The 25,637-nt window shown below is 37.2% G+C and overlaps 1 protein-coding gene across 5 annotated transcripts in view; it reads right to left on the minus strand.

The window, feature by feature from the left end:
• SORCS2 (sortilin related VPS10 domain containing receptor 2) overlaps nucleotides 1–25,637 on the minus strand; it is a 546,714-nt gene that overhangs the window by 99,205 nt on the left and 421,872 nt on the right. For all 5 annotated transcript variants that reach the window (XM_040064563.1, XM_040064561.1, XM_040064559.1 and 2 more), the window contains exons 4-6: nucleotides 16,048–16,212; nucleotides 11,205–11,278; nucleotides 644–708 (exon numbers count right to left, since the gene is read on the minus strand). In XM_040064563.1, the coding sequence (XP_039920497.1) occupies nucleotides 644–708; nucleotides 11,205–11,278; nucleotides 16,048–16,212 (304 nt within the window). The remainder of the gene's footprint in view (nucleotides 1–643; nucleotides 709–11,204; nucleotides 11,279–16,047; nucleotides 16,213–25,637) is intronic.

Below are 25,637 nucleotides of genomic sequence, written 5' to 3' on the forward strand. Positions count from 1 at the left end.
TATGGGAACAGGGCAAGTCAAACTGTTCATTCTTTATGACTCACTTTTGAGATTGCACAGGAACTTAGACAATCTGATTCAAGGAATTAAATTATCTTTCAAGAGTATGATTGGTAACAAGAAACTACACAAGCTTTAGGAATCACAGTGACTCTTTAAGCACATTCTGACTACTAATCTGCTTTTCCATTTATTTTCCTTTTGAAGTTTCAAAGTATACTGGATACTATAATGTGAGGAAATTCTGAGAGATGGTAGTTGGTGCACTAGACCTGACACATGCAATGATTCACATTAACAGACACTTACCCAACACTAACACTGCACTGCCAGTTTTATTTGCAAATTAGGAGAAACTGTTCAATGTTTAAATGCCAGGATAAATTGCACTATTAATGGACATTATCAACAGAGCATAGCATCTTGACATCAATTCCTCTTAAAGTGAAACAAGTAGATTTTAAATTACACTATATTTTTGTACAAGTGGACAGTTTTGCTGACTACAGATAAACAGAGAAAGAATCTGACTTGTGCATTTTCTCTTCTGGCTAGTTTTAAAAACAATCCAAAAAGTACCACTAAACTAAAGAGAAATGACTATATACTAGTGTATCAATCAATAACACTTTCATTTGCATACCTCCAGTGGGGTCCTGGATTTCCATATGAACTAGATCAAGGTCCCCGTCAACTCCAGCAACAGCCCTGAGAACATAATATAATCAAGTTATGTAGAGCCAGCTACAGAATAGTAATTATGTGGATGGAAGAAAAGAGAAGATTTCACAGTATCCAGCTTTTGAATTCTAGCTGGGAATAAAATAAACCTCATTTATAATGTCCTATTACTAACGTCTATAAGGAAAATATTTTTTCTCTACATTATTGTTTTCTTAAATTTCTTTAGAATCTCTTTTACTAAAAAAATGCACACAAATAGAATAAATTGGGAAAAAAAGAGAAGAGAAATATGTGTGATATTAAGAAAAAACCTTCATAATCATAAATAGATATATATACACACACAGAGATATGCAGACACACATGCACTTGCAAGCGTTATAGCATCTTTTTGCAATTATGTTTAACATTTGAGACTACAAGCCAGATTTATTGCTAAAAATGAGTTAGATTCCTTTCTTATTAGAAATATCTTAAACTTGACACATGATATCCATAACAAATTGATATATCTCTGGTTAGCATATTCAAGAGAAGAGTACGTTCTTCTTTGACAAAGAAAGTGAAGAATAATGTTGAGAAAAATATCCTGAAAAGGAAATTCAGAGTCAATCGGGGTACAGTTTAACTTTGTAAAGGTGTAATGGGAATACAGGATGATTTTCTCCCAATATCTCTCATGTCAAATATGCTTAGCCAAAAGATGCATTTTCTACCCTCAGGGCTTCCATTCCCACCTGGGAAGGGCAGCCACAGCTGTGCTTTTTTCTGGCCCTTCTATTGTCATTAGTCAGGCAGATTCTGCAGAGCAAGCTTTGAGCTGGCAGTCGTGCTGTCACAACGTGAAGCAGGATCCAGCCCCACTCCCACAGACACATCACTCTTCTCAAGGCCCTTCACTGGCAGGGCAAGAGTCCATCGAGTCAGGACACGCAAGCTGAAGACACGCAGAGGAGATACACTGAGTGATAAAGTGCAGCTGGATGCAGATACTAAAATGGTCCATTAGGATACTGAAGAGAAAATGATCGTTTTGATAAAATTATTAACAGTCAAATGCAATAAAGCTATACTTTGGTCTGAAATGACATCATTGCTTAATGATTTTAGTAGCAGTGATTTATGAGGAGTGGTTAAAACTCAGACTCAGTAATTGGTGGCTCCTCGGGAACACAGGCCAGGGGGAAGAAACTGGATGATTTCCACTGCTGCATAACAACCAGAAATAATCACATATGCCGTTTTTCCCTAAAAGATAAATGATCAGTCCAAAGGAGGAAAGGGAGGGGAAGGGATGAGCTCCCTCCAAGCCATAAGATGTCAGAGAAACTTATAGTGGGATTTTTTTTTTTTTTTTTTTTTTTTTTTTTTTTTAGCAAATGCATGGAAAAACTTGTTTTTATTAAGAATTTGATGTCTCAAACACGAACTATTTTAGCATTTTGGAGGTGGTACATTAGGTTAGAGAATATTTTAGATCCACTGAGGTCTGATGAGACTATATATATGAGCAGAAGGAATGGATCTGTGAACTTTTGTGCTGTGTGTGCTGTTATCTATGTTTCTAGATAGCCACAATACAAAATCAAACCTGCTATAACTCCGTAGTCAGCAATTTGAGGGAAGAAAATATTTGCTGAATATTTTACTTCTAGTGTTTGACCTCAGGCAGCTGAACCACAGAAACTTTTGGGTTGAATTTTCTGAGCCTGAGCCTGACATGCTGATAAGCATCAATAATGCAAAGAAAGTTTTTGAGTACTTCTGAAATTCTTGTATCTATAATTTATCACAAATGATTTCATAAGCACAGTTTGAGGTATTTGTCAATATCTTTACCTTCTCATCTTTATTTCAACAGCTCAGAATTACAATGATCTCACTTCTATCATGCTCTCCCTAACAGTGGTAGCTGGCACATGTAGACTGTAATCTTGTTTCCAATGTAATTTTTCAGTGAAAGAAGATGTAACTGACCTGTTTTAATGAAAACTGCAGAATGAAACTTTCCTACCCAGACTACTCTTCTTCTTTAGGGATTTATTAATTATAATTATTTGATTATTTATGTTTAATTATTTATAATTAAATAAATATAAATTAAATTAATTAATTTATATTTAATTAATTATAAATTAAGCAGCATATTTTAAAATATTGTGGGTTTCATTACTTTTTAATTATTGTGTTTTCATTACTGATGATTACTAGCAGCAGACACTCTTTAATCAATGAAGATGTTACACCCTCAAAGTCTATTTTTGAATGTTAGCTACAGGGCAGAGTTTTTGAACCCCAAAGTCCCTTTACCCAGCTTTACAAACACTTAGGAAGAGTCCTTTCTCCTTTTATTGAAAAGAAGACCAAAGCTCTTACAGTTGCAAAGAAAATCTCCAGAAGAGAGTATCACTAATATAGAGAATTTGAAGCTATATCCCTGTAGAATAAACTAATCTCATTCCAGTGGACTCCTCTGCCAACAGTACTTAAAAGATAATACTGTTATTTCACTTGTGCTTAAATCATGAACCAGAGGAAAACTCATGTGATACTCTGCAGGCAAGACACAGACCAGGGCCCTCTGCCCAGCTCCTGAAAATAACAGACAAACGAGGTGCACACAGGAGCACAAACCCTAAGTGGTCCTGAAGAGGAAAGCTCAGCTGCATACTTTTCATATTGAGGGAGAAATGTAAGACAAAGTTGGGTTTTTTGCATTTTCATTTACAAACTTACTACTAGCACAGTGTAAGTGCACTGTACCAGCGTGAGCATTGTGCCCACACTTCCATTCACAAGGACAGTTTACTTTCCCCAGCTGGCTTTAGGATAGGACCTCTTCAGTCTTATAAAGCACAGATGCAATGGACCCTGATAATCTGACAGCTTATTCCTTTTCAGCTGACATTTCAGAATAAATTTTAATTTTTTTCCCCCTTCAAATAGAACGAGCACTTTCTAAGGAACTATCTATTTTTCTCAGTTTCAGTAGTGATTGTTTTCTGGTTTGATTGAAATTCCTCCACTCTTGTCAGAGTACTTTGCAATTAAGACATTCACGCCTCAGCAGTCTGGGACCATTTGTTTGTTTAGTAGTTTTACTTAGGTAAATTCAGGGCTTTCTGGTTGACTTTTTAATGTTTTATATTCAACCGCTGAGCTTTCCAATGAAATTCAGACTAACTTTCAGATCAGACATGTCTTCCTCTAGGGAAATAAATATTTCCTGACCAGGTGTACCGTGCAGAATAAAGCAAGTGCAACACACCAACACTTCAGGTCATGTAACAGGGTGGTTACAACACTTCAGAATTAAAATAGCCCAACTTGACTTCAGGGTGGTGTAAATACAAGCAGCCTCAATAAGCGTCTTCCCTTCCCTGTGAACACAAGCTCCCATTATCTCCCTTGTGCTTGCCTGACATCATGTTGAGTCTCTTGGGAAAAACAGCTCCACAGAATGTAATTTTAGAAATTTTTTTGAGGGATTAGCTGTCTTATGCATCTGAGTTTTAACGCTTTACAGAAGTTCTCCTGAAAGATTAGCTGTTGTATGACCTAATTCTTCATAATTTTTTTCATTAGTGCTTCACCAGATAATTTCACTGACCTTAACAGTATTATATGAGCTTGAAAATGGTGCAGTGGAAGTTATTGAAAAGCCCTTTGCATTTGTCTTAGTAGGTGTATAAATTTATGTTTCATGATACAACCATTGATATTTTGTAGTTTTAAATAACCATACTGAAATTCTAAGAATTTAGAATTTTTTGTTAAAAGTTTTATGGGAGACCTCTGGTGTTTTGTTTTTTTTTAATACAGCTACCTCTTTTTTTCCCTAAATGCCCCAATATTTTTTTCCTCTAGTTCAGTGCAGCATTAGGAAAACACCTCCTAAATACTCACCTAAAATTTCAGAGTTATGCACTATTCATTATTATTATCATGAATACCACAATTCAATTAATTAGCACTAGCATGTAACAGCACACATCTCAAAATGTGAATCATAAGCATCAGTCCCTTCTATGAAGAGATTATGATTCGATTTTAGTTCAGGCAGGAAACCCTTTGCTTCCAGTAGCCCAGGCTCATTTCGTAGGGGAGCAAACACTAATCAAGTACAGTCTGCTCCAGACCCATGTCTTCCCTACCTCCAGTGGATCCCTTCATTGATAAACATTTGATGCAGTTCATTTGGGTGAATACTAATGAAGAGACAACTTCAACCAGGATGTCTGAAAACAAGGCCAAATCAAGACAAACATGCTTGCTGATATGCAGAAGCCTCCAATCAAAAACCATCTGAAAACTTGCTGGGTTCCTCAATCTGCCCCTCTCATAATCTTGGAATACAAAGTTTATCCAAAAAGTAACATGCTCCCCATTTATACTGACTGATTTCTAGCAATTGGCTTAAGGGTGCTTAGGAAGCAGGTCAAAAGCATACAAATGTTTTCACTGAGTAGTTTAAAATAGCATCGTCTCGGCAAGCTGGTTACTCAGAAAGAAAAAACAATTATTTGATTCATACAACCTAAAAATACATCTGCTTATGACCGTTTTGTGTTTCAGGCCTGTCTGCCTTCATGTCCACTTCAAAAGACACACCTTTAATGATTCAGTCAATGCCTTACACAGCCAACATGCTTACTCCCTATGCCTAAATGCTTTTTAACAAAAATGTTTTCCCTGCCATGTTTGTCTAAACAGAAGAGCTGCTGTGGTTTGTCCCTGCCCTGGGTTCACCTTGGCTGGGCATAAAGAGCTCACAAGCTACTCTCTCACTGCCCCATTTTAGCAGGACAGGGGGAGAAAATATAATGAAAAGCTCAGGAGTGAGGATAAAGACAGGTAGGTCACTCAGGAACCACTGTTACAAGTGAAACAGACTTGACTTGGAGAAGAGTAATTTAATTGATTGCTAATGAATAACAGAGTAGGATAATGGCTCACAATGGCCCTCACCAAAGGCTGCAGGGGAGTCTCTGCACTGGCACCTGGAGCACCTCTTCCCACTCCTGTACTACCTTGGTGTCTGCAGGGCTGCTCCTCTCATATTCTCATCCCTTTCTCTCACATCTCTTGGGCACTTTTTGCCCTTTCTTTAAGCTGTTATCACAGAGGCACCACCAGCGTCACTCACAGGCTCAGTTTGGCCAGTAGAGGGTTTTCCTTGGAGCTGGGACTGGCTCTGTCTGACACAAGGGCAGCTCCTGGTCGCATCCCACAGAAGCCCTGAACGCCCCTGCTACCAAACGCTGCCACGTAAACCAATCACTTGGAAAAGGTTTTGTTCCTGTGTGAGGATGTGTGTAAGTCAAACATAGGAATAACTGCCCATACAGATTCTTAACCTCACAAACAAGTAAAAAATTCAATGACAAAGGCTCAATGAAATCCTCTTTGCACTTCTCTCTTCCAGGACATAATATGGCTGAAATCCTCTCTTTCACCTGACACTTGAAGAGCCAGGCACATGCTACTTTTGACATAAACAGGTACAGCTGTGACTGAGTATCTGTATGGAATTTCATGATGAGAAAAGAACTTTATCTCCTGAGAACAAGTGCTTCATCAAAATAAACTCATCATTTTTTATTTTTATGTTCTTACCCCTCAACAAAATAGAAAACCTGTAGCTAAAAATAAGAGCAAGATACCCATAGTACAGGATACAAATATCCGAGTGAGTCAAGGATAAAGAATTCCTAAGGCTCTAGATAGTCATAAAAGAAATGTGTTGGGCCTAATTCTCTGGTAATTACCAATTCATTTCTTACTGTCCCAGGGTATATTTGTGCTGGTGTAGACAGCTGATTCACAATCTGTTCCTTGCTAATGTATTACTAAGGCCTATTTTAAGAAATCAAAAGGATTTCTCAATGCTGCATAAGCCTTGGGGACTGAGAAGAATAGCAGCAGACTTAGAGGAATCCCAAACTCCACTACTCTTTCTTCTTCTCAAGGATTACCACACAATACCGCACTTTCTAAAAAGGGCTTCATACACAAAATCAGTTATATACTATGTAATGGGTGGGTGTTTGATGTTTGGCTGGGATAGCTCATATATATGCATTCCATGCTACAAATACACCAAGAACTGAAAAAAGCACATATAAAGGATGGGTGCTACATCTGTTAAACAGAAATCATCACACTGGGGCAAATGCAGTTTGTAGGCAGAAGTAAAACTGACCACAGCAAGAGAAGTTTCTTAATTTTACAGGAAAATAAGTTGCTCAAAATTAAAATAAAAATAAGGCTAATTAGTATTCATACAGAAATAAAATATTTACTTTCTATATGTTGATAGGATTTTTTTAATTACAGTGAGACTTAGTATTTTATTTTATTGTTAGTTTCAAATCTGCCTTTCATGCTTTTCCTTTATAGTCTTCTGGTTTTTGAATAGGGTAGAATAAACTATTTCAGTTGGAAAGTACAAACAACCCTCCAGTCCCCCTGCCGGACCTATTCATCACTGGCCAAAATTAAAAGCAAGAGGTTGATGGCATTGCCCAAATGCCTCTTAAACACTGACAGGCCTGGGGCATCAACCAGCTCTCTGGGAAGCCTCCTTTGCCTCCTAAAATGTTGCAGTCCAGGGCATTCCTTTGGCTGCCCGGGAGGGTCAGAGACCTGGGCAGGGGGTCTGGGACCCTGGCCCAGAGCCCAGAGGGACATTGGCTTTGATCTCAGTCCATGGGAAAGGCTTCCTGCACTGCGGGAGGGATTGCAGGCCACAAAAGTGTGAAAGATAGTAGTTTAGCTTATCACAGGGTGAGAAAACAGTAGGTTTGGGTTTTTAGCATTGAAGTGAATGGGAGCAAGATGGAGGATTTGGGGCGTTGTCTCCTGCTTCTTCTTTCTTCTTCCCTCACTCCATTTTCTGCAGTGACGATGGCACAAAGTAGTTTAAAGAGACTGGGTCAAAGTAGAGATGGCCTGTTTGGTGTAAGTGATAGGTATTGGCAAATAATGATAAATAAAGAATACGTAGCAATTAGTATAAAAGATAGCGACAGCCCAGTGCCAGGAGGAGTCATCAAATGCCCGAGCAGCTGCACAGACCTTTGTTGTGCACTGAGAAATTTGTAAGGTAAGTAACAATAAACAAAGCACGCAACCTTGAAAAATCAGAACCTGAAGACTCGGTCTCTTTCTTGCGTTAGGCTCAGAGCTTTGCAGAGGGCGAAAAGACTCTAAAACCACCTGAATCTCGGAACCAAAAACCAAGACTAAAATGATAGAAGACAAACTCTTATGAAGGCTCAGTCAGCTTTCTTTCCCAAAAGAATAAATAAACAAAAAAGAAAATCAGCTAGGATGGTGTAAGAAAAGATTACACTGTATCACAGAAGGAAGAAAATATTCTGTGTTCCTAAATTAGAGATGGTTGTATACACTTTCCACTGATGCCAATAATTTTTTCATTAGTTCCACTATCATGAAAGATCAAATTCCACACATTAAATCTAAAAAGATATTTAAGGAAGGATCAAGAACATTTGGAAAGCAAATAAACCCAAGAAGATGATATTAATATATTGCTTATAAATCTATAATATGTATCTGAAAATAAATATTTAAAATACTCAGTCTCTACTGACCTTCCTTTAATACAAATACATAACATATTCCATTAAATTAATTGTATTTAGATTTTCACTGAGCAAAACAACAACAATGAAAAAGCTTTTTCAGAAAATGCAGGAAGATCCGGCTGCTTCTGAAGGCGCAGAAAAAATGGTTTGTTACAAAGCACAGGAAAATATTATGACTGATAATATTTGTAGTTACCAGACTGAAATAAAAATCTTAGGCTATATAATTAACCTCAGTGGCAAAGCTCAAATTGAAATCAAAGAGGAAACATCTGCTAAAGATGTGCCCAGTGAAATGTTCTTGGCACAACAAGCCAGGATCAGCAAGAGACATGCCCTCATTTATCATGAGATGTACAATTAGTTTGACACAATATTTTTAACACATCACATGTACGCTGACAGGAAAACAACACTAGACTTGGTGTCCTTACAGTCAAACTATTACAAAGCCCAATCATCTGTTGAAAATGACACAAACACTTGTTTCTATCTGGCACTCAGGTAATTTGGGTGACAAAGGCCATAAATACTGGAAAGTTTCACATGACAAACTCCCAGTGGAAAGCCATCACGTCCAACTCTCCACTCATAGCTCACTCTTTATACACTGCAAATTTCCATATGAGATAGAAGTAAAATATATATCTTTATTCTATGTAAGTTTATGAGAAAGGTAATTTGGTAGTGATTCACTAACATCTGCTTCCAAACCCTTGCTGTTGCTGGCTGATATCGTTTTTCAGAGAAATCACTCTGGTCTGTATGTAGAAAAGAGGAAAAGAACTCCCTAGAAAATATTTCTATCGGTTACAAATGTACTCTTCAAATTTATAATTCTTCCTTGTGAGGAATATGACATTTATGAACAACCATGATTTTGAAGCACTACATTGGAGTTATTCTGATCAAATGATATAAGGAAACATAAGGATTCTGAAGCACAGCAAAATACAGCCTTAATATTAAACATGTCCTTGTTGGCTTTAATCCTACATACAGAAAGCAGTGACAGATTATTTGGGTTGGAGCAAAACTGACACATATTTCAGTGGTTTTCTGTATTTTTCATAATTTAAGTGTGCTGTCAGATGAGAAAAAACTCAAATAAAAAAGTCTGTGAGAGAGAGGCTGCCACTCTTATTTCTTACCTGTTAGTGACTTGGATGGATTTTAGACTTCATGCATTTTAAAATATTTTTATTAAAGACACATAACTACATGCCCTCATGATTTACATCCCATATAATCTTGCTAGGGAAGAATTGGTTATGAGGCAGACATGACATTTCTGACACACAATGCTACTTAAAATCAGCTATACCTTTCCACAGGGCACTTAAAAGACCTGTAAAGAGTATGGCCTGTGAAACTCCACCTGCTGTGCAGAAATAAGTTGTTCAATAGCTGTTCAAAGAGATACTTTGCAGGAGCAATTAGGCAGGAAGTGTCTGCTCAAGCATCTGCTCAACTGTTTCAGCAGATAAAGTTGAGGCAAGCTGGAATAAATCAGATGAATTCTCTACAACCCAACCATAGGCTACTTTTCCAAAATTATGGGCAGTAAGTAGGTTGCAGATTGAAGATGAGGCACTTAGAAGTGTGAAAAAGCTTGTGTATGGTACCCAGGGCTATGGTGCCCAGCAGAGCAGCAGGGCAGGTTAACTCCTGCGCCCCCAGCTCTGTCTGACAAGGTTTGAACTGTCCCTGTGCCTCTGCCCCAGTCGCAGCCTTCCCCATGCCCAGCTGCAGCAGCAGCAGCAGCACACGTGCCAGCACAACCTTGGATCACCAAATTATGCACTGGGCAGTGGCCAATGTACCTGTAGATACCATAAGACCTCTGTGTGCTTCGTAACCAGAAGTTTAGGCAGGTTTTGTTCTGTTGCTTTGTTTTACCCGAGTACGGCCAGGATAAGTATTTATTTCCACACAAGAGTGAAACAACTACGTGAAAATCTGGGAGGCTCACAGATGAGAGCAAGATCAGGAATCTATTGCAATACTGGCACCACGCCCAGCAAATCACAAAATACCACCAAAAGCCAGATATGCTTCCACAGACATGTGGAAAATTATACTTTGCACAACTGACAAGGATCAGAGTCCATTTAGAAGTTAAAAGCCATTTAGGGAACACAAGTGTCTAGTGTAGTATGACTTAAACCTGTAATAAAAAAATACATACTTAAAAATTGAAATTAAATGCAAAAGGTGGAAGTGAGTGTGAAACCAACTAATTTTAAAAATAAAAGTAATTAAAACACTATCAAAATTTTAATTTTGGTTTTGAAGAAGCTATACCATTTTCAAAACAATTTTATTTGTAAAATAAAGACATTAACTTAGTTTTCAAAGATTTTGCCAACCTGTTTAAATCACTTCTTAAATACTTTGTGAGACATATACATGATGTGAGAGACCTGCACAATACTTGAGCTGAAAATTAAATAATTAGATATGTATGTCTTCAATAAGGTAATATTTTTCACCAGTTTCCTTAACAGTGCAAGTGTATATATGACTCTAGTTAGTAGATATGATCCAGCCTCTCTTAAAAAAATTTTATAGATCTTTCTCTGCAAAAAGACTCCTCTGCAAAAAGACTCCTCTCCTTTCAAAAGATCAATTTCACCAGCAAAATCGAGAGCAATTTCATTCAGCATTGGAGCTTCCCTTAATCTTGGGCTCCACAGATCCAGCCCTATAACCCTTCCACGTGCTGATACTCAGTATGATCCCTGGCATGAGTATGGCTTTGCAATAGAGGATACAGAAACGTTGCCATCATCTGCAAAGGATGCCAAGGCTCACACAGTCCCCATCCATACCTGTGTAAACATCCTCTTGGATTAGAATTAAATACTTTTGCTGCTCATTTTATTATTTCAAAAATAACAGACTCCTTACCAAAAAAAATGATCTTTAGAAACTCGTTCCTGCAGAAGGTTCCATTTTTTCCCTAAGTCAATAGACACATAAATCTAGAAAAAGAGAAAAAAAGGTGAAAAATTAGATGACAGGAAACTGATAATACTGTACATCTTCAAGGACAGGTCCTATATCACTATTAGAACGACAGACTGTACACAAATAAATAAATAAATAAATTTAAAAAACTCAAAAAAACAACCCCCCCCCCCAAAAACCAAAACAAACAAACAAATAAAAAAAAAACCCAACACAAAAAACAAAACAAAACAAAACAAAAACAAACCACCAAACAAACCATTACCAGGAACTCAGTACCTTGTGTTTCAGAGTAACAGGCTTTCACAGAGAAATTATTTTAAAATACCATCCATAATAAAGAAAATTCTGCAACAATGACTTTTTGTTTCCTGTGAATACACAACTCATTTGGGGTCAGATTCTTTTTTACCTCAGCATGGTTACAAAAGAGGGATGGAAAAAGGGCACTTCTCCTTCTTCCTATTCATTGACCAAAGAAGCAAAATGTTTCCTTTATGCTTCAAGCCTTCAAGCCCTTAATGCCATCAAAAATACTTAAGCCAGGCGGTCAATGGATTTAAAACTCTGCTAAAATAAGACCAAAATATATTACAGAAATGCATAAGAGATTCGATGAGAGATGCACTTATGGCCTTGTTTCACAGATGCTAATTTGTAACCCACGAGAAATGGTCCTTCAGCAGAGAGGCAGAAGATGGCCTGGAGGAGAAGGATTCCAGCTCCACCTTCTCTATGAACATCTCCCCTCTGGTAAAAAAATAACTGCTAATGATATGGGTGGATATCAAGAGTGCAGATGAAAGATGTTTTCTCCCAGAATAATGTGGGATCTAAAACAGCTCTTAATAAATCTCCTTCCTTTAGCATTTGCCTTCAAAATGTGTTTCCTCTAGTTAAAATAGGAAGTTTCTATCAGACTTCTAAAAAGACAGATTTAAAGCCCCCCGCTGTCTGCATGCATTTCTTATTTGATCCAATTTACATAAGATGGGCTTTCTCTTGATATCTCTAATAAGGGGATAAAAAGGCAAGTAAAACTGTTCTTCTCTGATGTAGAAGTCACCAATTCAGTAACTGAATGTTCTGAGGGAAAGTATATTACGAGTAATAGTAAGGAATGCTTATGTTTTAAAATGACATGTTCAATGATAAAAGATAAAAAAACCCTGCAGTTATGTTCCACTATAGAAAAACAGCAATATTAATATGTAAAGATAAAGGTTGAGGTAACATAGCATAAACTATATGGGTAAATCTGCTGAAGTTTGAATTAGAGATAGAAGAGAATTTCCCAGTTACTCTGCACTCTGAAATGACTGGGCTTTCATCCATTGCACACTTGATTAAAGTAGACAGACCACAGGGTAGGAAACTACAATGGGGACTCAGACTGCTTACTTACTGTGTATAGACTCAGTCAGTGCACAGAAATGACTGGGGATCAAAAATTCTCCATCCCCAGAGCTAATGATAGGGCTGCAGAGCCAGGCTCCTGATTTGCCTGCTAAATTTCTGGTATTAATTTAATGTGGCTTAGGATTTGCTGCAACCAGGGTATTTTATAACATCCTGCTCTGAGCAACCTCCTTGGGGGGATGGACGTGGCTGTGAATGGACTGGACGGTGCAGGGTGAAGAACCTAAGCTCCTTACTTTTTCAAACACTTGTCACCACAGGCATTGCAGAAAAGATAACCATTGGGTTTACCATTTTTCTAAAAAATCCCTGCTCACTGAGTAACCCCCATCAGTAGACTGCTTAAATCTGGGACAGATGAACATTCAATGCACTATCCTAACCCTGTTGTCTAAGCTGCAAAGAAAGCCAAGAATTCAGAAGTTCCTGGTGAGAGGGAAGAGAGCTATTTAGGATAAAGGACAACACCGGCATATGAACAAAAGGATATATTTTTGTCATCAATGAATTTCAGAAGAAAATGAAAGATTCTTGCCCTTTGAACAGTGATGGCTGTACCAGAGAAGCCAAAGGCCAAACCCAAACTACCTGCTCACACACATTTAAGATTGAAGCCTAGGAGTTAATGAGTGAGCAGTTTGGCTTTCTGCAGGGGGAAGAAGCCCCTGAAATCTTACTGTAAGGGAGAGTGAAGTAGGACTAATAAGGCATATTCAAACTGAAATGAAATTGTAACTGATACAGTATTTGAAATAGATAAAAAATAACATGTAACTAACTTACATACACCTTGAACTTTCTGTAATTAAAAAAAACCCAAGTGACCCATATGTATTCTGTTTTTCAGCAGATACATATGATAAAACTATTAAATGAGATTAGAAGGGATGTTAAAACAGTTATTTTAGTGGACAGCTAAAATCTTTGGCCGAAGCAAACAGATCTAATAGGTCTTGTAATTCTGCTTATTCTCACTTGTGCAATAAATGTGTGGAAAAGCTTTTTTAAAAATATTGAAAATGTTATTCTGTTTTGCCATTATTTCATCCCTTCTGCTTCCAAATGAACAATTAAAATCTACTGCATCCTTGATAATTTTTTTTTTTTTTTAAATATAGAAGCATTTATGCAGGCTCAACAAATAGATGATTGTTATTCATTATAACTGAGGGGTAACCAGAAAAAGAACATATAGATTTGTAGCAGTAAATGGATTAATCTAACCACATTGACTGGATTTGCATTAATTTATAGTGTCAGCCAGATTTGTTTAAACAGAATCTAGAGTTCTGAATGAAAGAACAATGCATATTTTACAATATGAAATAAGCCCTAAATCAAATCAAAAGCTGTGAAAAAGGCCATGATGCTTCAGAAGACAAAGAAGCCTTGAAGACTGCTATTTATGAAGGACGTGATTCCTTGCATTCCTTGCTGTCTCCGAAGTGCCTTTGTAAGAAATCATTTGTGTTACAGGAGCTAATGGTTTCTCCTTAGTTTTAAATTGTGTTACATTTTGATACTACCTTCTTTTGGGGAAGGTAAAGTTACTAAACTCAAAAACATAGAGTGTACTGACTCCTCAGGGCAATTTCAGATCAAGATTATCTTGCAAGATCATTGATTTTAGTACAGTGACCTTTTCTTGTGTCAAACTGAAATTTTGATTTTCAGCTCCTTCTGTGCCAACATCATTTTATCTTCCTCTCCCTTCTAGGCCTGATATATCAGATTTCATACAAAATATAAGCAGGTTACTGACCCAGTTATAGTCAAAGCCATCCTGCATTCCTACACATCTAAGGTAAAGATGTAGGACTCGTCAAGGAAGTCTTTATGGTTCACTCTTTTTAGTGTCATTGAAAGCCTGAGAAAAGCCCATCAGATTACCTAATCCCTCCTTCCCTCCTGCAGAACTATTCCTTATGGTTTGAGGTTTTTGGGACTTGGGTGTTGTTGTTGTTTGTTTGTTTTGTTTTTGTTTTGTTTTGTTTTTGTCCAGTCACATTTGAAGCATGGTAAATAGCAGCATCACTCCTTTTGGGAGATTATCCAAGTACAAAATGCCTGACAATCTTCCTAACATGCTTCCTAACTGCCCGCTCTCTTCTCACAAACACTTCTACCCACTTCTTGTGGGCCTGAAAACTTGTTAAATACATTTTGAACTCTTATACTTCATGATTCTGCCAATCTGTAACTATAAAAAATTCAGTAATTATATCTACTGTCAGGAACAAAATTCAAACAGAAAAAAGATACTTTCATAACAAAGGCTTTTCATTACTTCAGGCTTCCCTGTAGTATTCTACTTACATAACATGCATTAAAATTATTTTTATTGTGTTAGGATTTCAAATCAAAGCTAAGTAAAAGATTTAGTGTAATTTGTGACTTCATTTTTTTGGTTTGCTATTTTTTTTATTCTAGTTGTATCCTTATTTGCAAATGCCTGTAAACATGAATTGGTTTGGGATCAGCTGTTAACTTGTATATTCAAAAGCATGTCCAAAAGGATCACTTGATATAACATCACTGCAATCAGTGCAGTTCTGGCTGCAGCATGTGTAACTTCTCTGACCTATCTCACCATCTAAATATACATTTTCAGTGAGATATGATGAGGGCAAAATGGACTGGAGTTTACCAATTTCAGTTTAAAACAGGAGTAATGGTAGAGGTGAGTCAAGGCTGCTGCCAGGACCAGAATGCCAGTGCAGTTTTGGCACTGTGAAAAAGAGATGAGCTACACTCTTACAGATGGTGTGCACACTCATCAGTGCTTAGCCCAACCCACGCAGAAAATTGACTTCAGAGTTTACCCAGAAGAAATCTGAAGAGGCTAAAACTTCACAAACATGAACAGCTCCTGAATCTGAAAGTGGTATAAAGCCATCATAGGGGAGATAATTATTTTACATTTCTACGGAGTCACTGATTGCACAAATCCTATTCTGCTATACGAGTGAGCAGCTTGTTTTGTATGAGTCTATTTTATATCCTGTGAATACCCTTTGGAGGCAATATTTCAACTTCATTAACGTCTACTGTACTATAAATAGCTTATGGTCACTTTCTAGGGGGGAGCATGTTTCATTATTATTTAACTGTATTATGCAGAAGGATAAATATTCCCAATATCCATATCAGCTGAAAAGGCCAGGATTGAAACGACCTTAACCACAGAGATTTGGACATTAATAAAATAAATACTTAAACAAATCTCAAAACCACTACATGATTTCCTTCTGGGCAATTGGCATTTCATAAAACTGAACACTAATCAGCATGTCAGAATTGCTTTATTTAATCTAAATAGAGTAATTCCTAAATTTCAAAGAAATGCAGTATCTTCAAGCCTTACCTTGCCTTCCTTGGTATAAGCAAGTACTTTATCTTCTTCTTTTGGGTGAAAAAGGAGAGTTTCCACAAAGAAAGTGATGGGTTGTTTCTGGAAAGTAGCTCCTTCATCTGTGCTTATGAAAAGGCTTTGGTCGCGGTCATTATGGGAAGAACTTACAAGAATTATCTAAAAGACAGAAACAACAACATACCTTCAGAAGCCTGATTTCGCTATAACAGACAACATAGCCTTTTTTTTGGTGTGCGTAAATGTACACACTTCGTACACACGTTACCTTACATATCAAAACTGTTCTGCAGACAAGAAACTCAAATCACCTAAAATATACGGATTGCAAGATTTCATGAATCTTCCCTGACCAAATCTGTGAATGTTCCACTCCATAACTTCTCTTGCAATCCACACCAAACTGATTATGCTCTTCATCTCTGCTGAGAATGTCTGCCTTGGGTTTTGGTGTTTGTACAAGGCTCATGAGGCCACATGATAAAACCTCCAGACTAGCAAAAAAAAACCAACAAAACCACCAAAACAAAAACTAGTAATGACTTATTTTAATGCATCCATATAAACACATCTCTTTATCTAGTGAGGCTACTAATTGCAAAAAAAATCATTTCCATAGCAGAAGAATGGCCAAGGAGAAAGAACTTCTTTATAATATCTCTCCATTGTTTCACCATTCTCCTCTGACTAACATATTTTGAATAAAAAGGCAATTCATTTTGATGCAGAAGAATGTGCCAATATATTATTTGCTTTTCCTTCTCAGGTCCAAACAATACCTTGACTCAAGATAATATCTTGAGCCATCTCCTTGTGTGACCTTTCTGTCAAGCTTTAAGCAACAAAGAAATTCTCCCCACATAATTTAGTCAGAATTTCACTCATTTCAACTTCTTCAACTTCTGCTATAACATTATGGTTCTAAAACTGCCAATGTGAGGGTCAATTTTGATTGTTTTTCCCTATCAAAAGGGTTGGCATTCAAAAACATGCCTTTATCAACTTATAGCCTACAAACAAACTGGATTTTCAAAGTCCAGCTGGGCTCTCTTTCGCTCACACTTCAAAAACAATTAAAAAAAATCCTTAATTCAAAATGTATTTAGAATATTCAGCAAATGGTGCAGAAAACACCACAGAATACTGATCACTGTGATACAGTGACTGTAAATTGCTTACAGAGATAAATGGCAATGAGTTATGCAAATAGAATTATAATAATGTGAATACAGAGAAGGAAAGAGATTAACAAAAACAGTATAATTTTTATGTAGTCACTTTTTAGAGCAGAGCTGAAGTTAAAATTTTGAAACTTCTAATGAATTATACAGATATGACAGCTGGGCTGAGCTTTTACTTTGTTTTGGTCTTTCTTTGTTTACTTTAATTGGTCTTGGGGGGAAAACTATAAATTCAAAATTTATAGATGCTCCAATTTGACAAGTAACTTAAGCACGTGCACTCGTCCTTGAAGCACACAGACAGTGGTACTAATTTCAAGGGCTTTCATGTACCTCAAATGGGGCACCCACTGAAGTACATTGTAGAACAAGAGAGACAAGTGCAAATACTTAAGGGTTCATGGTCCTGCGCTGAAATCCCACACTAAAGCATAAAATTAAGGGAAATCTACTCCATTAGCTGTGTGACTAGGTCAGTAAGAAGAACAAAATAATAACCCATTACGTTGTTATAATCTTGTATTTTTTAATTATATAATTTGCCCAAAAGTAGGAAATTAACATTTTTATTGGAAAGCCTCTGTAAATGACACCTTCACAAATGCCTTCTCTTATTTATTTCTACTGTATCCAATGTCTTTCCGTCTCTTGGGAAGTGCTTCAAACACTGTCTGTTTAATTCACTACTATGTACCCTCCATCAGTAGCTGCTGGTACCCTAGATACAGCATTCAAAGATTCTTGTAACACTCTCATTTATTAGGATTTCTGCAGCAGGCATGGCATGAACATAAAATGGAATGTGGCTGCCATGTGCTGCCCGGTCTCTGTGCCTGCATCTCAAGGGGAAGTGAAGAAGTGTTGATGCCCAGCACAGAGATTTGTACTTTTTTGCCAGACTCCCATCTGTGACTTAGACTTAAAATACCTATTTTCTCTTGGAAATAAATAAATACAAACTATTTTCCTGCTGAATGAGGTCCATAGTGCTCATTCTTGTTGCTTCATGACCAGAATATAGAGAGAAGGACCTGGTCCCCAGAAGAGGCACAAACTGCATTTGTACAGAACATTAATCTCTGAACTACAGCAATGCTGTCTTGCTTTTCTTTTTTTGCCTTTTTTTTTTTTTTTCTGACCCTATAAATCTTGCACTTTCAAAAATATAAAAATTATGGCTTAAAAAAAAATAAAGGAATGAGATTTTTAAAATAGGGAGTGGTTTTCACTGTTAATGAGGCTCAAATATAGGCAGGTCTAAGTTTCATAATGAGGACTCAACAACACTGAAATCATAAGAAAAATCCTTGTTATAATGCAATGCAAACACACTGTGATATTTGCTAATGCTGTCCTTCAAAAATATTATGTGTCCTTTGAAGTTAAATCTATTAAAAAATAACCTGAAGATTCTAGACTTATAAGCATATATGTCAGGGTTGCTAACTAATTTTTTTTAAACAATTCATTTAAAAAAAATATTTTTGAATTTCAGTCAGTGTTGTGGTTTATATTTCAATAGTTTAAACTGATCATTATATGCCAGACACTCAGATTTTCTTCCCACAGCTAGCACACCAGGTGCCCAGACTTGCCTGCTGGCTAACACTACTTACTTAGGAAAATGCTCTGGACTAAATATTGTATCCACATTAGATGCTTTCCATAACAAGATTTATTTACTTTGTGAGTGGAACAAGTAACTCCTGCAAGCAACTGAGGAAGGGATGCAACTGGGACATACTATCTGGAGAGCCAACTGGCAGCAATGGCTGAGGGTTTTAACTCAAAATAAACTACTTCCTTGAATAACTGTGTATTTAAAAACCAGAACAGATTTTAAGCATAGATAAATTTGAGCTCTTTTTAAACATTTTACATATAATTTCTCACTCCTGTGAGATTCTTCTAGTTTTTTTTAGTGACTTGTAACTTTATATTGTGCTCTTTATCTCAGACCTCAGTACTTAATCTCCATCTAGCTAAATAAACCACAATACCACTTGTATACATTCAGGTCAAATGTAAGTCTACAACTTCCAGTAGCTACACAGAACTAAAAAAATATTTCAAGGAGATAAACAGTGCTAAGGATTGGAAAGAATAAGAGCAAAAATAGTATCCATTATAGATGAACAAAGGGAAAAGGAAAAAAAAAATCTAATAAAAAGAAAAATACTACACTATGCCAATATGGGAATGGGACCATTCTAAAACTAAAGAAAAGGCACGCTTTTCCTCATTTCAGAAAAAGTCAGTGAGGCAGGAGTTAACAGAAAACTCAAATAAATCTGAAAATACCATAATTAAATCCATTTGTTTAATCTCTCTTTCAGGACTGATTGGCCAATACGCATGTCTAACCATTCCTGCTATGAGTGGAATCACAATCTGAGCCACAAAGGATGAAAAGATTCTGATGGCTTAGGCTACAGTTCTTTGCGTAGCAGACTTTTTCTTTCACTGCTACCACGAAGGTTTGGAATAATCATAGTGATTACTCGGGAGTCTTAACTGTAGGTTTGGCAGCAATTCAAAGTTATGCTGCAATTTCAAGTGGCAATAAACAGAGGATATTAACATGCATCATTTGCACTGTGTCTGAAATATAACCCCCCTCCCCTCAGTTTAGGTCCAATCAAAATTTAAACTCAAGACAAGTTTGATCTTAATCAGCACTTTCTCTAAAGAAGGGCAATTTTCTAACATATTACAATTGTGCTGTCTCTTTCAGCTTCAGCAACTGATCTTAATTTTAATTGTAGCTTTTATTTTCCTTTCTATTCTCCTAATGTTACAAAGGAAAAAATAAAAAGTAAAAATGTCCATGATGAATAAATTTTTACACTCATAGCATCTGACTTGCTAAAGGAGATTTCTGCAGTAAGTGGTGAGAGGGACAAGACACACAATTTTTTAATTCTATAATGCTCCATAAGGTCAGAAATCAAGATAGATACTCCTCAGCACTCTACACTTACCCTGAAGGAGGAAACCTCATTTAGGCAGAGTAAGAAATGAGAAAAAAAGAATATAGAGACTCTTCATTTAAGCACACAGCAGACATGCACTGAGAAGCCAAGCACGGCCAGGAGGAGCCTGCACTTCCTCAGACATCCCCAGTAAGCTGAACTCCCACCAGACAGAGAGGATTTATCTCTGGGGATACAATCGTAAAGAATATGGGACCTACTCCAGGAAAAAAACGTTTAATGATGTGAACTTATAAACCACCCCCACTGAGGTCAAATAATTTCATAAAACAGTTCCAGGGAGGGCTCACCAACAATTACTCTGAACAACAATCTTTCCAGCATCCCATTACCTTCACAGCAAAGAACTTTTTCCCAATATCCAACCTAAATCTACCCTCCTTCACCCTAAAGCCACTAAGAACATGCAGTGCTAATGCTAGATGAAGGTGCTTAGCTAAACTGGGGACAAGGCTGCGAGCTCAGGGCATCACCTGCTGACACCACAGAAGCTGTGTGCCTGCACAGTTCTGAAGGGAAATGCTCTTTGTGCCAGTACTGCCAATCTCAGGGCAGAATTCACAGAGCTTCACAGTATGGCAGTCATGCCCTCAACATTTTTAAGACTAAGTAACTCATCTATTTTTCTTGGGTGTACAATTTATGTTATTCCTTTGCTATTAGTTACACTTGGCTGAGAGAGAGATTACTAAAGCTCCTGCTTCCACTTGTAAATGAGATGTTGATTCTCAGGCAGCACTCATAAAACACACTAAGTGGACTGCAAAGGGTTATGATTTTTATTTTGGATGGTATGAGAGACCTGGTAACTCAAGAGTGGCTAAGTGAGACTGAAATATAGTCCCTTTACTCTCAGAGTGGTGAAAAACAATACTTAAAAAAATCAACCCAAGGTAATTCCAAGCAGAGAGTAAAATAAAATGTCTCCCAGATAGCAGTTTAATCTTGCAGACTCTCCCTGGAAGCTGCATTACAAAATCATTCCTCACAAATGTGAAGTTATAAGTGGACCTAATAAGTCTGCTTCTGTGTCTGACTGAATTGGATGGAATACATATAGAAAGGAATTTACATACACCCCAGAACAGTATTTTACATTTTATGTTAAGGATTCACCACTTCCTCTAGACTTCTTACTTTCTCTTGAAGAGCCCTTTTAAGCTGTCACACAGAAGCACTTCAAAACAGCAACTAGTCTCTAGGAGAACCACCATAAAAGAAAGGAAAATGGGAATATTAAGGATGGTTCCTGAGAATTATTTGCTACACTGATCACATAATCTCAGGACACAATGAAAGGCCATCTGAAGCAATCCTGGTGGAGCTAATGGAAAACATGTATCACAGTTTCTTGTCCCCTGGGTTGTGGTCAGCTCATGAATCATTTGGAATGTCACAATGGAAGGTGCAATATTTTTTTATCTAGTATCAGCAACATATTAGGCACTTTAGGATGTGGAATGAATATTTAGAAGTCAGGATCTTAAAATAAGCTGGTTAGCAACTGGAGCAGTTGGTAACACTTGAGACATACTGAAGAGGGAGTGAATATCAGAGGTAGCACCTTAACATAAAAATGTGTTCAGAATAACTGGACAGAGCACAGTGGGCTTACATAGCATCTAGGAAGGCCTGAAATAATATAACCAGATAATAAAAGAAAATAGTTTTGAAATAGTTGGCTTTCCTTTAGGGCATTCACCATAATGAAATCAAGTTTAAGAGCACTTACATATCATAATAAATGCCTACAGAGAAACAGCTACAGATGTTCTGACTGGTGTTGATGAACAGACTGAAAATTCTGCCCTGTTGGCAACCTGTATCTACCTAAATCAGCCAGATCTTTTGAATGAACGCCTCAAATGGGCTGATGACAAGGTATACCAATTACATCTCAATTCATCAGTCTCCTTACTTAGAGAAGGGTAGGATACACAAGCTGATCATTTACCAATTCCTGTGACGGTTCTGGCTTCTTTTTCCCCGCTAGGATCAAGAATAATACAAGGGAGTCAAAGTTCCTGTTTGGACTTGGATGTTTATTATTTCTTATCTATTTACAGACTCATGAGCCATGAGCTCTAACCAGCAAGTTAGGGAAATGAGGTAAAATGGAGTACTTCTCTACCTCTACCAGGTCTTTTCAAGGACAATCCATCCAATTATGAAATGCCACTTAAATTATTTTTACTTTAAACCCAATACCTAACTAATTGAAGTCTGCAGCGTGGACTCCATCAACCAATTACAGAAAACCACCCAAACGCACGAAGAGGAAGGAAGAAGAAGGTGAAGAAGTAGGACCCAGACAACGCCCAAAGTCCTCCATCTTAGCGCACATGTCATTAGTTTAGTATTACTATATACTGAAATCATAAATCTAAGTTTTTCACCCTGTGAGATCACACAATACTATTCAAACTACACACCCACAACCCCAGTGCCGTCACTCAATCTTGGAAGCCTGTTCCAAGGCCTCAAGTCAAATGTGGTGCTTGCTTGAGCATCAGCACCTTTTAGCACAGAAAGCCTGAAATTTTCAGCCTCCAGGGTTCCAACAAATTCCTCCACAGGAACAAACACCATGCATCTATAACCTGCTAGAACCAAAACATTGTTGCCACTTGACTACCATGACAGTGCAAATTCTCATGAGAAACACTTTCTTCAAAAACATTTCAGAGCAGTACCTCATGGTGCCAGCCCGAGAATTCAAAAAAAAAACCAAAAAACAAACTGGCACGCATTAAGCAAATTAGGAATTCCTGCAATATACTGAGAAAAGCATGAGTATGCCAAAGTTTACAGTAAAAATAGAAGAGTCCTTTGATCTTCCTGCACAGTCCAATGGTAGCCTGGCTATTGTTAATTCTTCAGCAAAAGTGATCATTTGATGTACCCGTTGTATGCTCCTACATCCAAAGTGAGCAAAACTTGAGATGCTTTGAGGGGTGGTCCCCATATTGGTTTGTTCACATATTCAAAAGTTTTGGTTTAAATCAACACACTTCAGTATACCAAGAACTAAATCTTTTCCAGTATGCTCTAAATCTGGTCATTTCCAGTATACTCTAAATCAGCAGTTTGAGTGGGCAATAGCACTGGGGAAGACATAGTGCCAATTCTTGTCACAGCAGGGGAATGTTCTCTAACCTGGTTTTATATTGCCCATGAAATAAGAATATTTTGTGTGTCTAAAACAAAATAAAACAAAAAAAAAAAAAAAAAAAAAAAAAAAGAGAGTTGTATTAAAAGCAGAAATGGGTAAGTTTCACTCTTTCCCACCAATATTTCCACAAAAATTAGTATTTACTGGACAAAACAGGCACACATTGATCTTTTTAGCTTAGGCATTCACAAATTAATCTAATTCAAGTTATTTTGTAGACCTCCAACTAAACTGCAAATATTTTCTGCCTGAACACATCACAGAGACAAAAATATAAAACAATGCTTTCCAAACATGATAATGGATGCACAACAAATGACTGCATATGTGATTTGATCAAAATTAATGAAGGAACAGCTCAAACAGCTCCTAGCCACCAGCCATTAATTTGTCAACAGCAAAATCTGCACTAAGCTCAAAGAGAAATTACATGGACAGTAATTAGTGACAGGAAAACATGAAGGAAAGAAAGGCAGTTGTGGTGGCTAAAATTATCACTCATCTACAAAGTGCTTCAGATGCGTCTCACACTTGTCATATGTATTTTGCTTTTGCTGATTTTCATATCTAAAGGCTTAGCTGGCGCTAGGAAATGAGCTGTTAATGTCCTTATCCTCCAGGAAGCACCTGATTGCTTTTGAAAACTGTAGGCACTCACCTGAAAGGAGGTCTGGGTATAGTTAAAGATTGAAGAGGTCTTCTCCCCCATACCATGAGGGAAAACACAAACCTGGGGGAAAGAGCTGCTCTGAGCAAATCTTTCATAGTTAAGTCACAACAGATTATGTAGGTTTGAAGGAGAAAATGGGAGACAGAGAAAAAAGGGAGAGCAGCAGAGGCAAGTGCTGGAAGAACAGTAATTATTTTTCACTTGAATTTGGCCATATCTCCATTATGTAGGCTACAAAGCTTAATTATAAAAGCTCTTGCTATTGAAATATTTCCCCTTATCTTTGATATCCAGTCCAAATGGACTGGAAAAAAAGACCTTGAAAAGCAGAAAGAAAATGTCTTTTAAAGTAATTTTTGGTCCCATTAGGGTGAATCTCATTAATAGAAAAGGACTTCACTGAAGAATAGAGCTTTTACATTCAGAAGCATACAGTACTGCTGTGCCTGATTTTAGCAGCACTGCAGACAATAAACCTTTCTCCACTGGGGCTTAGATTTTTGCAGTTGTAAAATATCCATTTGATATTGAAGTAGGGTTTCAGTAAATACATGTACCTGGTAGCCATTGTCCTAGTTTTCTCTAGGTGTACTTGGGAGTGGTGTTGATTGGTGCTTTTGGAAGGGTATATTAAAAATCTTTTTTCCATTGAAAAGCATAATATTTTTCCAATCACTGCAATGTATTGCTGAAAACTTACATCACATTTATGAGCATGATTCCCAGGGCCCAAGAGGGACTTAAGGGGAGAGAATAGCTCCTTCTGGGGATGTTCCACCTTATGCACATAGTTAGAAAATATTTGTTGGGGCAGAGATACTGTCTTTGTCCATTAGAGCACTCATTTGTGTCATTGCTGAAACAAGCCCTGGCCTCATCCCAAGTTGAATGCTGTTATTACTAAACCTTGGGCGATTCTGTACATATTCGCACACATGAGAGAGAAAAGGCTGCACATCACCCAAACCAGCTCAGAAATAGAAATAACATGCTCTTGGCTCATTTGCTACATTGGGAAAATTTAGGGGAAAGTGTTACTGTTTCTCTCTTTGTTTCTGAGAATGTTATTTTGACTCTTTTCCAGTACATTTTATTGAGCAGTTTAAAAGTGAATACAGACATTAATAAATGAATGCACAAATGTATCTACTAATACCCTTTTCCCCCTTTTACTAACATTTAATCCTCCTTAATAGCTTGTAATTAAACCAGCCATTTGTTTGTTTGTTATTTTGTTTGGTTTTAACATAGTATTTCACTGGAAAGTTGAGGAGCTTGGCTCCTAGCAGCGTGTTTAGAGAGAAAGCAGCTAGGAAGATTTCAGGAGCTTTCACTCTTGCCAAGAACATTGCTAGAGATTCAGCTACAAATTATAGCCAATATGGAAAAAGAAAATCCGGGCAATATTGTTATTTTCCTTTCTAAGACAAGCAGCTACACAGAACTCTAAAAACATGAGACCAAGGTTAGTCTTGGAGTTCCAATTCTGATCGCAGTCAGATGAAACTCTGCAAACTGACCATTTTCCAGACTCTGGGACTGATGCCATCTAAAGCAGAATCCAAACA

Source organism: Hirundo rustica, chromosome 5 (genome assembly GCF_015227805.2).
Source record: "Hirundo rustica isolate bHirRus1 chromosome 5, bHirRus1.pri.v3, whole genome shotgun sequence".
NCBI lineage: Eukaryota > Metazoa > Chordata > Aves > Passeriformes > Hirundinidae > Hirundo > Hirundo rustica.